Here is a 15,036-nt window from a genome sequence, read left to right on the forward strand (position 1 = left end):
TACTACCCAATTTACTGTGGCATTGATAAATGAACCAGTTTCTTCTTTTCTATCCTTAAAATCTTGTGTGGAAGAAAGTTGAAAGCCCCTTTTTATTTGCATATAAAATCTTTACAGATTCTTTATGAAATGATAGGTTATATTTTGAATCTTTCTTTTATTATCCTCGTCTGCAAGTTCTTTGTGTATTATTTTCTGGAAATGATTTAAAGAATGACCCTGTGTTTAAGGCTGTGTATACAACAAAACCTATTATTTGTCATTCATAGGTCTTCATTCTGTTGCATATTACCTGTGCGTTAACATTTGCTACAAACTTATACCTAAGTAGTATAATAAATAACTGCTTTGTATGTATTGGTTCAGATAACTCAATAATCTTTTGAAATGGGTTTTATCTTTTTTAAAAATTTGTAGATTTTATTTTCTAGAGCAGTTTTAGGTTTATTAAAAAAAAAAAAATAAGCAGAAAGTACAGAGTTCCCAAATTCCTTCCCACCTTCCCACCACCATATACACAGTTTCCCCTATTATGATCAACTTGGGTTAGGTCGCATTTGTTGCAACTGACAAGCCAATTAAAGTTCATAGTTGGCTTTGTGGCTCACTCAGTGTCATATATTTATTATTCTAAGTGTTTCGATACATATATGAAATGTATCCACATAATAGTATCACACAAAATGGTTTCACTACCCTTAAATTCCCCTGTGCTATACCTATCCTCTTTTTTTTATATAGAGAAAATTACATCTAAGAGATTAAATAATTGCCCTTAAGTCACATAGTTAAAACAAGTGTGCAAGCTGTTCTGCCTGTCTATCATCTCTGCTCCTAACTCATACATAGCCTGTCTGATTCTTTAAATTTATTGAATCACTTGGAGAACCCTTCCTTGGTTAAGATTATTGCTAGGTCTTGCTGACTTTACTAAAGAATACATAAGGGAAATATTTTGTCTTTTTTTTCCCTTTGGCATTAGGGAAATATTGCAGGTAATTTTGTCATTTTAGTTATTAGATAGTTGATGAGACTTATGAATTAGGGGGAAGTTCTTCAATGGAATAACAATATGTAAAAGAAAGAAGAAATGCAGAAGTCCATTAACTCATTATTTGGTTATCATTGTTTATGTAGGCTGATCTCTAGTTGTTAGAACAAGGAATGAATGAATGAGATAGTTAACAGGGTGATTTTCTTTTAAATGAATGAACAAAAAGTGAGGGTGTGGAGAAATGAATCAGTGTTGCATGGAATGTAGCACACTAGGTTAATTACACACCTTTAACTTTTGAAAATTGATCACCATCACAGTGATTTTAAGAATATTTGTGAAGAAAGAAGAAAAAAATGCCTGGAATTCAATTGAGGGATAGTGTATAAATTAGAAGGAATGAGCAGGCGAGATCATTTCTCTTTACCACAGAGGCATCTGGGCATCACCTTCAGTGTCCTGCTGATACCGCTGGATATCAGTGATGAGTTCTGCTTCCTCAAATGTTGAAGTTTGAACATTAGAGAAGCCTGCCAAGGCAAGCATATAAAACAGGTTTTATTTAAAAGTAGTAACACAGACTTCTGGGAGGGAGAAGGGGGACATAGCTGGTATTCTGGTATCCCAAGAAGTGAGAGTGCCCTGTCCCTCTTATAGACTTTTACTTTCTTTGTTCTCCTGCTCTCTCCTCCTTATCTCTCTCCTTCCTGCACTTCCTGACTAGGCCCAGGAGATGCCAAAAGGTGAGAAATAGACAGGCAGGGGCAAGGGCAAGGGTCAAATGGAGTACCCAGGCCAGAAGCAGCCCAGGGGGCATTGATTAACAACTCCCCATCTGCAGTCTTTTGGGAGGGGTAGCATAGGCAGGTAATCTTGGTAATTAAAACACTCTGGAGGCACTGACATTACAGTCTCCCAGGGTGGTCTCCAACTTCCCAGATCCAAACTGGCCTCCATTTTCTTGGTCCATCATCCATCTACCTTACTAACTGCCTGTCTTTAATTCTGGCTTCACTACTGCCACTTTTAGTCAGCATAGATCATTCTAACCATGGCAGATGAGAGCTTTCCAGGAAGGTTCATCTTAGGGCTGTTCTACTTCAGGTCACCTCTTTATGTTACTCTGAATGTCCTTGTGTTTCAGAAGCTATAACCAGGTAAAGAACGTATGGTTTTACAGTCTACCTGGATCATACTGTTTAATGAAAAAATTCAATTTATTGCAGGTAAACTTTCCCCTTATTTTTAAATTTATTTTCTTGTGAGTGTTACGATGTTCTTACTTAAAAATGTAGTTAGGCAAGAGACCTCGCGTAAGATTAAATTCTGGATGAGCAGAATTTTCTATAGCAGCAATAAGGAGTAGCTGTTTCAGATCCAATGAATTGTGACCTTATTTCTTCAAATGATAAGGGTGTGATTAGAAGTGTATAATTAGGACAAACTTATGGTACAAGAAAAAATAAGAAGAAAATGAAACAAATTGAAGGGAGGATGGTTCCCAAAAACCATCTTATTCTTTTGATTTCTATGAGACTTCTTTTTTTTACTTTTTTTCTTACTTCTCTAGTGTCTTCTTTTTCTCCTCTTTGTGGGGCTCACACTTCTATCTTAGTGTTTCCCAGGATTCAAACCTCCATCTTCGCTCTCACATATTCTCCTTCATCACCTTCGTTTAGATAAAAACAAAACACTTCTTTTGCAAAGATGGTCACCAGTACACATGAGTCTGCTCAGTTTTGCCCTTGAGATGAAGAATCCCTCATGATTCATTGCTGAATCATCCGTGTTCTCTGTTTTTCAAGGGTCGAAAGAGTGAGGCTGAAAAGTTCTTCTTGAAGGCTATCGAGCTGGATCCCACCAAAGGAAACTGTTACATGCATTATGGTGAGTGACTGATGGTTTTCTCCAAGTCCCCCACATTTGCTCCTAATATGGATATAAGATTTACTGACATTTTTGATTACAGATATAGCTTCAGGCTACATTTTTATCTTCCCATTCAGAGTAGTCATGTTAGGGCTGGGTGGTAGCTCAGAGCGCTTGCAGGCATGTGTGAGGCACTGGGTTTGATCCTCAGCACCACATAAAAATAAATAAACAAAATAAAAGATATTGTATCCATCTACAACTAAAAAAAAAAAGTGGAAAAATAGTGGGGACATTAAAGCATCCTATGCATTGTATTTCCCTGCAGGAATTTTCAGTGGGGAAGGCAATTGCACAGTTATTTGTTTCAAGTTCAGTGTGGAGTTCATATGAGATCTCATCAGGAAAGCATCTAGCCCCTTGCCTGATGTGTACTTTATAATAAAAATATTAGCTTCCCTTTCGTTCTAAGTGATATTGTGTTAGTCATTGAGCATGCCATTTTGAAATTTTAGAAGTTTACATTTTGACCAAAAAAATTTGCTTTCTGGAAGATCTGAATGTACACCAGTCTATAAATGCCTCTGAGTGAGGCCAAGGATAAGCTATAATGGGTATAAAGAATAACTGTCTCATTCTATGTAGCCTTGGCCTTCATCAGTCCAGAATGAGCTTACACAACTCTGTCACACTCCACTCTATCATTAGTAGTGAGTCATGTGTTTAGTGAGGCACAGTATATAGCTGGTTTGGTGTTGGGTAAGATATGCTTATTTCTACCAGATTTAGAATGGCTTTCAAGGAGCCAAAAAACATTTACTTTTGCTGATTCCTTGGAAAAAAATGTTTTTCTTTTATCACTATTGGCTTTGATGTTTTAGTTATTATCAAGCAGTAAACATAAAAGTGGACGGAAATCAAATCTCAAGGAAATAAAACTAATATGCTTGTATAATATTTAATTCCTTCTCCCAGTTTCCAGCTAGTAAAAATAAATCAGTGGCAGGCTGCATGTGCAGAAGAATGGAAATAATAAAATGGAGGAAACACTTAACCAACCACAAGAGCATTTTTAAACTTAGATTATTGTGTGTATTTGTCTATAAAGCTAGGGTTGTGATGCTTTATCTTCCTAACATAATGCAGGATGTAATTCCACGTAATGTATTATATAAACACTCCTGATTTTGTTTCACAATGCACTTTTATTGCTGTGTTAAGATAGCAGTTAACTAATATAAGTTGCTACAGAATTTATTTTTATTTTCACAGGTTTTTGTGTATGGAATATTTTAGGATTTTTTTCATGGCTACTATTTGTGGTAGTTCCATGATTATTTTCTCTGAGTGCTGAAGGACCTCTTGCTATTGCATTTTAGAAAATAGGATCTCCCCATCTTTTTGACTTTATTTTCTTTGCTTAAAATTAATTGCACTTACTGTATCCTCTAAGCTTGTTTCCAACAACATTGTTATATAGTATGTAGGTATTTCACAGTAAATTTCTTGAAACTTCATCATTGTTGCATTTGAATTACAATTGCTAAAAATCACCATTATATCAATTTTAATAGGTGACTCCCTTATTATTCTGGCCTGTCTATCCTTTACCTACTTGCTCTTATTTTTATATTATATCATGTTCCTGAAATTTCTTTTCCTAGTGTGGTGGTAGAGAATATTTTTCTCATGAGAACGTTTTAAAAATTTATTTTATCAGAAAGTGTAAAAAACTCTTTTTTGTGTGTTATTTGTAAGATAGTAATGACACATGTCCTTAAATGCAGGTGTAAAAATTGATTGTTCTTGGTGCCTCAGAATGTTTTAAATTTGGGAACATATATACATTATTAGAAAGTATATTTATTTTCTCAGAGAACAACTGCATAATTCAGTATAATTGTATGAAATGTAATTTTGTGAATTTTGTGAAATTTTACAATTTTCAGCATTTCTGTTCTACTTTGTAATCAGATACCTAGAGAATTCAAAACATGGCATCAAAAGAAAAGATTGGTTAAGGCAAAGAATCTAATTGGACAGGAAGCTCATAATTGAGTGCTTTATTGTCCTTGCTTATCTGCTTGGGTTATTAAAAAAATGTACATTTTAAGGAATTAATCATTCTCATTTTGGAGAATTCACTTCAAATAATTAAAATTTAAAACTGTTACAGTTTCTTTTTTTTTAAATTAAGTCCTCTGCTGTACACACAAGTAGATTAAAATCTAGGGAAATGAAGATGATTTGACCAAATTAGTTGTAGGTGAATAAATTTTGGATCCTGTAATTACTTTCATTGCTTTTTATTCTATAACATATGTTATTTCTTTTCATAATACTTGTAGAGAGGCAGGCAAATAAACAAACATTTCCGTCAGTAGGTTCTTCTGTGCAATTTTAGAATGTCAAATTCCTACGTCATGACTTCGCTTAAAATTCTTAGGGAAGGATCTTTATTTTGATATGTGTAAGACGTGTCTACAAGGTGCAAGCCTCCATTTTCAGGAAGTGAATAGTGCTGTACAGTAAATAAACAGGACAATGCCATCTTTAGAAGGTGACAGGTAGAAAGTGGAGTACTTCTTATGACAAGGTGGTCAAAGCAAATGGCTCTGAGTGTGTGGTATTTGAGATCTCAGAGCTTAAGCTAGCCACTTGAAAAGCTAGATTCAGACAGAAGAAATAGAAAGTTCAGTGGTTCAAACAAGAATAAGCTATGTTCACAGCAGGGAAACAAGTTTCATGTGACTAGAGCATGTTGAATCAAAGGGGAAAGTGGGAGTAGATGAGGCTGCAGAGGAACCAGAGGTAAAGCCCATAGGGCTTTGTGGACCAAACTAAGGAGTTTGTATTTTATACTAAGAATAATCGAAAAGATCACAAGGAGGAAAGGGGATTATAGAAAGGTCAGAATAGAGCAAGGAAAACTCTTTAGAGACCTATTCTGTTTTAGACAAGAGAAAATGGTGACTTCTGCTTTGGAATCATTGCATAATATAAATATTTATATTGAAGTTACACACCTCCTTTAGAAGATTCTAAATTGAGACTAGGGAGGACCTGTTTTCCATTTTTGTACCATCAATATCTAGCATATTGCCACATTCACAGTAATGTGCAATAAATATTTATTGAGCTCAGTTAGGGATTGTCTCCATTCTAGAACTGGATCTGGGATACAAAATTCACTGAAAGAATTCTCCATTTGAATTTTTTTTATTATTTCAAGTCCAAGAAAATATATACTATGATTCCTATATCAGTTCATTGCCAACTTACTGCCTATATATATTCTTAGGGTGTTTATACCCACAGATTGAATGAATAAAAACACTTCCTCAGTTTAAAAATAAACGTTTAAATTAAATATATGTGTTTTGAGTCTTTTAAAAATGCTTTTGCAAATGCCAATGAAAATGCCAGAGAGTGAGCAAATTTTGTTTTATGGGAAATTCACTCTCTTGGGTGATTATGTGTTTTAAGTTTGCTTGTTAATGATACAAGCGACTTGGAAAATACCATAGAGTTGGGACTAAACAGAGGGAATTATAGGAATTTATATTGGCTTCAATAGTGATTAGAAGATGATATTTTTAAATGCTATCAGTTACTTGTGTTTTGAATCCGTGGGTTTTGCATTCAGAGAAAGGAACTACATTGCAGAGTAAACCCCCTCCCTCACCCCTTTTCCCTTCAGGTTGACTTGCTGGTTGATTCCAAGAGTGAGTTAAATGTTGACCTCTGGGGTACCTGTAGTCTCTGGAGGAAAAACAGAGTCTCTGGAATTTAGATTCCTTGTCTTTAAATTTAAAAACTTAATGTGGGCTCCTAAAATGTTTTCCAGTATTCAGATTTCAGGTTGTCTCTAATATATATTCATTTTTCACTGTTTCGTCAAAAATTTTAAGAAATGTGTAGAAAATAGATTTCAAACCATATTTTTGTATTCATATGTTGTCAAGCTTACAGTGTATTCCATGTCCGTGTGACAGCAATCAACAAGAGTCTTAATGAAATTTAGTTTATAAATCTGTGTGAGGATTTGGTGTCTTGATGTCTCAAGTAGGTCTGTAATTCAAGGGATTCTCTGTGGATTCTCTTGTCTACAGAAGAGAGCTTCTGCCAAAAGAATCAAGGTCAACACAAGCCCCTTTTTTAAAAAAGTCTAAGGAAAAAATATTTAATCATATAAAATATGTTATACATCTTTTCTTTAGGTGTATAGTGGCAAATGTGATATAGATTAAAATAATTTAGTCATTAAATATTCAGTATAAGTTACCTACTATTAACACATCCTTGCAGTTAGGAATTTATTAGATATTAAGGACAGGGTATAAAACTTTGAAAAATGAGCAGGGGCTGTAGCTCAGTGGTAGAGTGCTCACCTAGCCTGTGCGAGACCCTGGGTTCGATCCATAGTAATTAAAAAAAAAAAAAAAAAAAAGTGCTATTAGGGCAAAGCGATCTTTTATGTGGACCTTGATAAGTAACTTTTTCTCCTGTCTATCTCTTATCTAAGAGTAATGCTTGTACCTTCATTGTCTGTATTGGTCTTCTCTGGGTGATGTTTTCTATTTCCAAAGGTTCGAGTGTATAGTAATGAGTCTTGAACATCTTCAAGTCTCCAGCTCCATATTTATCAACCACCATACTAAATACCCGGGCACATCAGGGAAAAGGCAAGCTGGCAAAGTGGTATGGAAGGTACAAATTATAAAAGTCATGACAATTATTTTTAGAAAGGAGAAATTGTATGATTTAGGGGCCTTGATGAGGGGGATTGGGATGCTGGAAAAATTCACCTGATGAGCTCATATTTACCAAATATTTGAATGATGAGTAGCAGCTCCCCAGTCGAAATATAGAAATGGAGGTGCAGTGAGCATTAATCCAGAGAGTGCTTAAGGTAGAAGACAGCATGTGCCTGGGAAACAGTTCAAGGACAGAGCCAAGAAGACAGCTAGATGTGGCTGTATAGAAGGAAGAGCCTCTGAATTAGGAGAGCTGCCAGGTTATGAAAAGACTACCCACGGAAAATTTCCAAATGTGGTGTTTATAAGGATATTAGAAAAATTCAGACATTGCCAACAGTGAGAGGGTTGATCTCAACAACCATCACATCATTTCCAAAACTGAGGCTCAGTTATTAAATCATTCTTCCTTGTGAGCCCACAGAAAGTATGGAATTTTTAAAAACTATAATTTTCCAGATTTTTATTAGTTGACTCTACTGTCAAATTTAGAATCCTGAAAACATCTTATTTATCAAATACTTTGCCCTCTTTCCGGTATTTTTTTTTCTTTTTTACCTCTGATCTTTTTGGTGATGATTTAATACCTGTGAGGTTAAAATGGATCCCAATTACATCTGACTAATAAAACAGAAGTTCCAGAATGTTTAAGTGATTTCCTGAATCAGAAATTTCCTAAGTAATTAGTTGAAGAACAATTTGGGAAGTCCAGCTTTCCAACTTTTAAGTTCAGAACTTTTTGCTGATAATATCCTGTGTTTTTCTGTAGGGTGGTTTACATATCATTTCAATTTCATTTTAAAAAAGTAAGTTCTGGGGAAAGATTGCTAAAATATTGGGTTTAACCTTTCAACCATGAACACGGAAAGGAGGTTTGAAGTACTCCATGACTTGAATTGGTGAGAGGCCTGTGGATGCTTTATTAAAACAAATTAGAAGATGGACATGGAGTGATATCATATGGAATCATTTCATTTTCAGTCACTTCAGAAGCAATAGTTTTTAAAATTAAATAGTGAACAAAATTATGGTCTTGCCTTGATTAAAAATGAAAATGTGTTTTGGGTGACTCTGCAAAAATTACTTTGAGACTAAAATTATGCTAAATACTTAATATGGAAAAATGTGTATTTTTAATAAAGTCCCTTTACTGGTGCAAGTACAGCATAGGCAGTCCATAGAAGTACAATCAGTTAGGAGTTTTATAAATGTTGTTTTAAACTATTTCATGCCTCACCCTATTAAACATGTATCTAAAATTAGTAAGATTTACTGTTCATACTAGTAAGATATTTTCTAAAACATTTTAGAATTAAAACTTGCCCATGTTTAAAATGGGAAGAAACAGAGAAGAGACTTTCTAAGTTTAAAAAACAAAGAATGAAGGAAAAATTAAGGGATTAATAGTGTGTTTCCCAAAAAATATAATTAAAAGACAAACAGTAAACTTCTAGAAAATAATTTTCATTAAAGCAAATAGTAAAAGATTGATCAACTTGGGATGGGGTTGTGGCTCAGTGGTAGAGTACTTGCCTCATGTGTGAGGCACTCTCTATTCTCAGCACCTCATATAAATAAATGAATAAAATAAGGTGTATCAACAACTAAAAAAATTTGTAAAAAGATTGATCTACTTAAGACACGAGATACTCTGCCTAAAGTTGGAGAATTTATTTAATTTTATGAAGTACCTAGTATATAATATATGCTCAGTAAATCATAGCAATGAACATTTGTTATTTTAAAATTATAATTAAAATATATTCCGGAGAATGAATAAATTGTGTAGGAAAAATTTGGATCAGGTATAGAAATAATGGACAGAAAGAAGTTAAAGAAAGAGGCAACTGAGTGGAAAACTGGGATTAAGAAAAAGGGGAAGGTTTATCCATCAATATACAGACAGAAGGCCCAGAGAGGAAGGAAGTAATTGCAAGAAAAAATGAGAATTATGAATAAATGACAAATGAGAGGGTAGATATTGTATTTAACAGCCCATATAGCTGCATAAGGTAAATAACAGATTGTTTTCATTATCCTAAGTACATGTTCACTTAACTGGGTCAGTCCCAAGGGGTTTTCTCCATAGCTGGCCATCTCAGTATGGCTATTCTGGGAGAATTTTGTAGCATCAGTGAAGTTTGTATTTTGTGATGATTAAATGGGAAGAGACACACACACACAATATGTGTTGGCTATTTTGATTTAGTGACGGAATGCTTTTTGAGATTCTTATTTGTAGTTCTTTTTTTTTTCTTGCTAGTTAATTAAAACATTTGTTCTCAAAGTTTGGGTCTCTTGCCATTAAGAGCTCTGTGCCTGGTGGGCAAATCTGGAAAGCCTAGTGAGATGATATGGAGGCACAAGGAGAAGACTTGCAGCTCTTCCCGGGAAGCGGGTGGGAGCACTGGACTCTGAACCACCCTGCTCCATGGCTATTCCCTGGTCAGGTTGGTCTCAGAGCTGTACTTCAGTGACTACAGCACCTGTGTTTGAATCCTTTTGTCTTCTGTCATCTCATTCCTTCCAGTGTCCTTTAACTAAATGAGGCCACTCACTCCCGTGTCCTTCATGAGATTATACCCCTCATGGGTGACTTCTTTCCCTTCATTTTTATGTGATAATACTGTACAGATGGAAGCCCAGCGTGGACTGACTTTCCTTTTTGGAAGCACACTTGATCTGTGTTGAATCTACTTATTGCCTTATCCTTACTAATGTGATTGTGCTACTTTCCCTTCTTGTCCCTCTGCTCACTTCTTTCCCTTTTTCTCCTCTGCCACCCCTTCTCTCTTCTCTAACTGATCCCATTCTAGTTCTCACTCTCCACTAGAGAGTCACCATACCTATATGAATGGTTTCTGGCATCTCCTAACCCTTTAGAAAAGAGTCAGGGAAAATAAATTGAATAACGTGCTGCTCACCTTCCCAACCTCTTTTCCAGTGCACACAGGGCCCCTGGTCTGCCGAATCTCTAATCTCCTTTGCACTAGACACCTTCCTTGCCACCTGTCCAATTTGGGACACATTTTTGGCCTTCTGTTCAATTAGATTCAAAACCTCCTAACCTCACAACAAGCAGTTCAGATTGATCTCCTGGGTGTCGTTTCCTTCTTCACCTGGACTACCTGTTTTCTTGTCCAACAACTATGGCACATTTATCACCTTAGGCCTGTGTCAGGAAAATGGAACTTCTGTTAACTCAGACTGCCAAGAGGACAGACACTCAAAGCAGTAAAACTAATCAAAGAGGAAGGGAGAGAGGTTGGTTTTAAAAGTGAGAGCACAGCTAAAATGCCAGGGTGACTAGGGGCTCAGAGAAAAACACTCAGCAAGTCTCCCTCAGAGGCACAGAAAAGAAGGATTTCTTCCCTATTTTTTTTTTAAATCCTCCTAGGCATAGGTAGTGCACATTAACACACATCCTCTCTGCAGCAGCATCCCCTTCAGACAACAGATCTAAGTCCTAATCACTGTTTTACCCTGATAATATGGTTCTCCCTTCACCAATGAAACACCCATGGAAGACTTTCATGCCCTGCTTTCCCTGCTCATCTCACTACCACCGTGACACAGAAACCAGTCAATACAAATATTTTGTCATAGCCCTTTTCCAGTTCCAATCATCTGAGTCCTCAAGATGGTCCCCAGGTGCAGATAGTTGGCTACTAGAATGCTGGTAATGTTCTGCTTCATGGTCTGGCTGCTGCTACACAACTGTATAGCTATACAACTCTTGGTAACATTCAAGCAATTTCCTTATTTGATCCCTTTATTCTTTGTTTATTCAACTTAAATTATAAGTTGAACAAAACCAAAAAATCACTTCCATCAAGAAATGATGCATTTCACCTGTACTATTTTGTACCTCCTCTTTCAGATTTATATGCTTTTTTGAAGTTAAACTATCCCTATAATCTGCTTACTCCACTGATAGATTAGAACTATTTTAAGAATATTGCATTTAACTTTGCACTGCAAGTAGCTCTCCATCTTATGTATAGAAGGCACAGTGTAAATTTCCTGGATATATTAACCCATAGAGGAAACTGAAAACACCCAGAAAACCACTCCAGATGGTGGAACTGACACAAGAGATTTTATTAAGCAGATGAGTAGAGTGTCTGCCCTTAAGGATGAGAGAGAGAGAGAGAGAGAGAGAGAGAGAGAGAGAAAGAGAAAGAGAGAGAGAGAATGGCGGGGCAGCTATTCTCAAGTAGTAGAAGTTCGTGGGCTAACGATCTGTACTAATGACTGACAAGGAGTTCACAGGCTAACAATCTAGGTTGTAAAATGGCATGGGGGGCAGGCAGAATAATGGCAGCAGCAAAATGGTAGAGGAGAAATGGCTGCAGCCTTGTTAACCGATTGGCCCTTCATTACCCTGTTTTTGTTTTTATAAAATCCCTTTTGGGCCTATGGGCAAAAAATCCATCTTCAGTAACTGCTTCCTGCTGGGCATGGGCATAGAGCTGATTCAGGGGAGGGAGATGCCATTGCAGTAGATGGGATTTGGGGACTGGCTAGTTCCCCTGGGGAGTGCACTTGTAGCCAGGCTCCAATTCTTCCTTTATGAGGTCCTGATAGTCCTGTAATACAAACTGATTAATAGTCTGATTAGAAAATTTTTTTGAATCTCATTTTGTGGAAATTTCAATGCAGAGGGGGAAAAGGCCAGTATGATTGCAATTATAAGGATGGGGGACATAAATGGGAGAATAAGTTGCCATAATTGGTCTGAAATGAGCCACAAGGATCCTCTGGTAAATTCGTTCCTTCTCTTCTCCAAGACCTTCTGCAGCTATTTGATCTTGTCCTTAACAATACCTGATTGGTTGACATAGAAGCAGCACTCTTCCTGCGAGTGCTTCCCTTTTTCGAGTGAACGCACAGTGTAGCTTCCATTGGAAGATATGCACATGGAAGCAAATTGGAGGAGAGGCACTCCTTATAATTTTGGGGTGATATCCACTTTCTCTGAGGAGGTGCTGTTGAAAGTCAAAGAGCTGTTAAAGTCTAGGGTACTAGCCAGGAGATGAGAGAGCTCCACTCTCATGCACATCCAACATCCCTGCGCCATGAGAGAGTTAGTTAAATTGAGTAATTGGTGTGTGGTGGTGATTATCTGTGTTAAGAGTGGATCCTCTGAGCATCAACTGTGAGCATGTGTAAAATGGGCAAATCATCCCTGGGGGACAGTAGGAGTCTGTCTTCTAGAAGTCACATGAGCAAACTGGGAGAGAGGAAATGGCTGGCACCTGGACAGATCTATTGGGGAAAAATTCAATAGTTAGGAAAATGGCAGACAGGGCAAATGGCAAGGGAGGCAAGAATGTGGCTGGCAGTTCAGTCCTCATGATTTGGTGTGGTCGTCTGGTGCCAAGGTGTTCTGGTCCTCGGCCTCCCGAATGGGAAGAAGGGTGGAAGACTTGATGATCTTCAGCCTAAGCTGGAGAGGTCCCACTGGGGTGGCCAAGTATATGTTGGAAGAAACCTGAGGGTTAGATGCTGGAGAGGAGTTTGTGGATTGAGAGTAGTTTAACCAGATAAATGTGTAGCCATCCTGGTAAACCTCCCACCTTAACTGCCATTGGCATAGCCAGGATCACCACATGGGGTCTCTGCCATTTGGGAGATAGAGGGGCTGTAGCCTCCTGAGGAGGAGAGATAAGAACATGGTCTCCTATTGAGGAGGCAGAGCCAGGGTGCCAAACAAGGGTCTAGGCAGGGAGGAGTTGGCATAACCCCATAGAAACACCTGAATGTGGTTTAGGAGAGGAATGAATATATGAGAAGGAAGAGGGGAAGGAAGGGGCATTATCCCAGGGGGAAAGGATGGAACAACCATACATCAGCTAAAAAGGGGAGCTATTAGCAGGTTTCTTTGGGGGCGAGTGAAGACGCAGAAGATCAAGAGGAAGGAGTTTAACCCAGTTAAGGTGAAGTTCTAAAGAACGTTTGGTTAAGACATTTTTAAGAGTTTGGTCTGTTCATTCTACTTTACCCAATGACTTTGGATGAAAGGGAATATGGAAATGCCAAGGGACTCCAAGAGCCCTGGCAAGTTTTTGGGAAACTTGGGAGATGAATCCGGCCCAATATTTGACTGGAAGGAGGTAGGCATTCTAAATGAGGAATGACTTCATCAAGGATGAAGGCAGAGACAGTTAGTGCCCTTTTATTGTTGGTGGGGATGGCTTCAACCCATCCTGAGGAGGTGTCTGTCATGACTACACGGTATTTAGAGTTTCTTACTGTGGGCATGTGAGTGAAGTCAAGTTGCCAGTCTACCCCTGGAATGGTGCCATGGGCCTGGTGAGTTGGAAAAGTGGGAGGTCTGACAGCTGTAGGATTGGTTTGTAGGCAAACTCCATATGTGGAAGAGAATTCTTTCAGAAATGAAATGTCAGAGGAGGATAGTTGCAAATAAGTCTTAGGAAATTGTGAGAGCAAAGAAAGGTTGGGGTGGAATAGACGGTGGAGGTAGGAAAGTATCTCCCTGTTGGGTGGTGGTGGAGGTAAGGGATCATGGGGAGTCAAGATGGGGGCTGGCTTGGATGATAGAGTCACTCTTCTAGCCTCCTCATCTGCCTTGTTTGTTGCCTGAAGAGATGAATGATTGGTCTGTCTGATGGACTTGGCAATGTACAAGGCCTATGGTTGCTGGGAGATGAAGAACTTCTAGGAGGTTTAGGATATATCTAGAGTTGGTGATGAAGTTCCCTTTTGTGGTAAGAAGGCCCCTCTCTTTCCACATAGTGGTATGGGAAAGGATAATGTGAAAAGCATATTTGGAGTCAGGGTAGATTGTGAGGGATTCTCCCTTTGCGAGGGTGAATCTGGGGGTGAGAGTGATTAGTCCCACCTGTTGTTTGGTGGTGGTGTTAGGTAGTGGTCCTGACTCTGCAGCCTTTTCCAGGGAGACAGTGGCATATCCAGGCCAATGGATCCCTTCATGGAGAAAAGAGCTCCCATCAGTGAACCATATGAAAGTAGGGTTGTATAAGGCCCCCTCCTGAACATCGGAGGGGCAGGGGAGTAACTTCCAGAGTCTCAAGGCAGCTACGGGTTACTGAAGCATGTATGTTGGAAGGCAGGGGTAAGAGGGAGTCTGGATTTAAAGGAGGGCATATCTTAAAGGAAACGGAAGAGTCCTCAATAAGAGCAATTTGCAAAGCTAACACCTGACAGGGTGGTAGAGTTTGTAGACCTTTATAAGTAAAAAGTTCAAACAAATGATGAAGTGAGAGCACTTCAGTGGGAACCCCAAAGGAAAGGTTTTTTTGATTCTTCGGTTAAGACAAATGCTGCGGCCAATACCCTAAGACATGGTGCCAGCCTCTAATGGTGGGGTCTAGCCTTTTTGATAGGTATGCCACTGGGCTGAAGGTGGGACCGAACATGTGTCCTAAGACC

General features: G+C 38.1%; 1 protein-coding gene across 2 annotated transcripts in view; it reads left to right on the forward strand.

Moving 5' to 3' along the window:
* Tmtc2 (transmembrane O-mannosyltransferase targeting cadherins 2) overlaps positions 1–15,036 on the forward strand; it is a 379,905-nt gene that overhangs the window by 299,144 nt on the left and 65,725 nt on the right. For both annotated transcript variants that reach the window (XM_047549588.1, XM_047549589.1), the window contains exon 9: positions 2,800–2,881. In XM_047549588.1, coding sequence (XP_047405544.1) covers positions 2,800–2,881 — 82 coding nt within the window. The remainder of the gene's footprint in view (positions 1–2,799; positions 2,882–15,036) is intronic.

This window comes from Sciurus carolinensis, chromosome 4, assembly GCF_902686445.1.
Source record: "Sciurus carolinensis chromosome 4, mSciCar1.2, whole genome shotgun sequence".
Lineage (NCBI taxonomy): Eukaryota > Metazoa > Chordata > Mammalia > Rodentia > Sciuridae > Sciurus > Sciurus carolinensis.